The sequence below is a fragment of the Octodon degus genome, unplaced genomic scaffold, assembly GCF_000260255.1.
Source record: "Octodon degus isolate 3935 unplaced genomic scaffold, OctDeg1.0 scaffold00163, whole genome shotgun sequence".
Taxonomy (NCBI): domain Eukaryota; kingdom Metazoa; phylum Chordata; class Mammalia; order Rodentia; family Octodontidae; genus Octodon; species Octodon degus.
In genome coordinates this window covers 2,308-4,518 of record NW_004524739.1, presented here as the reverse complement: position 1 = coordinate 4,518, position 2,211 = coordinate 2,308, and the positions used below count along the sequence as shown (strand labels likewise).

The 2,211-nt window shown below is 39.1% G+C and overlaps 1 protein-coding gene across 1 annotated transcript in view; it reads right to left on the bottom strand.

Moving 5' to 3' along the window:
* Window positions 1-1,826, bottom strand: part of Pdik1l (PDLIM1 interacting kinase 1 like) — a 9,615-nt gene extending 7,789 nt beyond the window's left edge. Inside the window, exon 1 of the mRNA XM_004642833.2 lies at window positions 1,529-1,826. Coding sequence (XP_004642890.1) covers window positions 1,529-1,813 — 285 coding nt within the window. The 5' untranslated portion in view covers window positions 1,814-1,826. The remainder of the gene's footprint in view (window positions 1-1,528) is intronic.
* Window positions 1,827-2,211: the final 385 nt, after the last annotated feature.

Sequence of the window (2,211 nt, the reverse complement as noted above, 5' to 3'; positions counted from 1 at the left end):
CTGCTTCAACAAAGCAGTCAGCCTCAGGTTGCTGTGGTTTGACCCCCACAACTCCAGCCAGCCAAACATGCCCTAAATGCATTCTGAGCCAGCCAAAAAAATAAAATGGTAAAAGACTGAAAGGCTGAGGGTAAATTCTGAATTTTGATACACTCAAGGAGGATGCATGTGGTGGCACAGACTTGCAACTCTAGTACTTGGGAGGCCCAGGCAAGAATGCCTAAAGTTTAAGTTCAACCTGGGTAATATAGTGAGCTAACAACAGCCTGAACTACATATGGAGACCCTGTCTCAAAAGCAACAGCAACAATAACAATAAAAATCCACTCAGGAAAAGTTCCCCCCCCCCCCTCGGAGAATGATTGCCCTTAAATTTTGTTCTGGCCTTTTTACTAGCTGTCTTAAGTATCTTTTCTTTTTCTTTCTTGATGGTACCCAGGCTCAAACTCAGGACCTTGCACTTGCCAAGCAAACATTTATTCCACTGAACTATCTCCCAGCCCCTGTCTCAAACCAAACAAACAACCCAACTTTCCCAATTCTACAAAAGAGTAATGTGGAAGGAAACAACCTTTAGCTGGTAGATGGCCTTAGGTTCAGCTCCCAACTGTCTCTTGCTAGATAGGTGACTTTGGATAAATTCATTATTCTTTTTTTTTTTTTGGTGGAACCGGGGATTGAACTCAGGTCCTTGAGCTTGCCAGGGAAGTGCTTATTCCACTGAGCCATCTCCCCGGCTCCTAAATTCATTATTCTTAAGTCTCAGTTTATTCATTTTAACTGAGACAATAACAGGACTTTCCTCTTAGAACTGTTACGAGCAACTGCCTCTAAAGCACTCAGCACAGAGCATAGAATCAAGTAGGGAACCAAATGTTAGCTACTGGCACTTCGAACATTCAGGTGTGAAACATGCTTTGCAAAACTAATTGAAACTGAATAGGTAAGAAGCCACACAACCTTTATTTATTTATTTATTTATTTATTTATTTATTTATTTATTTTTTGTGGTACCGGGGATTGAAAGCAGGACCTATTGAGCTATCTCCCCAGCCCTCTACACACAACCTTTTTTTTTTTTTCCACACAACCTTTTAAAATAGCAAAGGCTTATGTTTAAATCAGTCATTTATACAAAAGATATCCGATTATGTATGTGTACTAGTATTGGTTGTGTTTCTCCTTTTCTTCTGTCTTCAGTTCCAGAAATACTGATTTCAAAGAAGTAAACTTCTTAGACTCTGATTTTGAGCACTTTAGCTGCTCACTTACCATATTCCCATGCACACTGGCAAGTACCATGGAGTAACAGGTGGCTTATGATATTTTTAGGTATGTGCATCACAAGTTTAAATAAAACCTTGTTTTAAAGTAAACATCTATTTTATACTTGGCAGACCTATCTGCACTTAACTATAAAATATCTGTATTTAAAGGGAGAATTTCATCTGACCCTTTTATTTCTCTTTCTTGCAAACCATGCCATGCCCAAATCATTCTACTGTATTTCATATCCAGTGACACATACCTGTAAGTAAAGGGAAGAATTAGAGCCATGGGACATCTTTTGCACCATCCCATCTTTCTGTAGGATGCATTCCTCCAAGTGAATCACATTTGGATGCTGGCTCTTGATACTGCTTAGTGCCCAGAACTCACGAAGAGCTAGTTCAACATTTTCAGGTGCGTGGCATCGAATTTTCTTCACTGCAACCCGTGCAGAAGTCTTTCTGATGACGGCTTCATACACAACACCGTAACTACCTCGGCCTACCTCCCGTATTAGATCGTACTTTGGCTGGCTACTCACCATCTTCAAGGTTGAGGTTTCTACAAAAATCAACAAAGTGCTCTTGAAATTAGGTATACCTAGTGGCTGGTATTTCTCTTTATGTTCATCTGTCTCACTCTGCAGTGCTTGAAGGATATTTGATATATCTTGGACAAATCTAATTCTCAATAATAAAGCTAACAGGTAGTACCTATATATCAGGAACTATTTCAAGCACTATATAATGCTCATTTAATCTGTACAATCTTATGTGGTAGGTATTATTATAGACATTTTAGTGATGAGGAAATTAAAGTACAAAGAGATTAAGCAAAATATCTAAGTCAAAAAGCTCTAACAGGTGGACCTGGGATTTGAAATCAGGCCATTTGGCTCAGCCAGCCAAGATTTCAACTACTAAACTATATAGTCCCTCACTA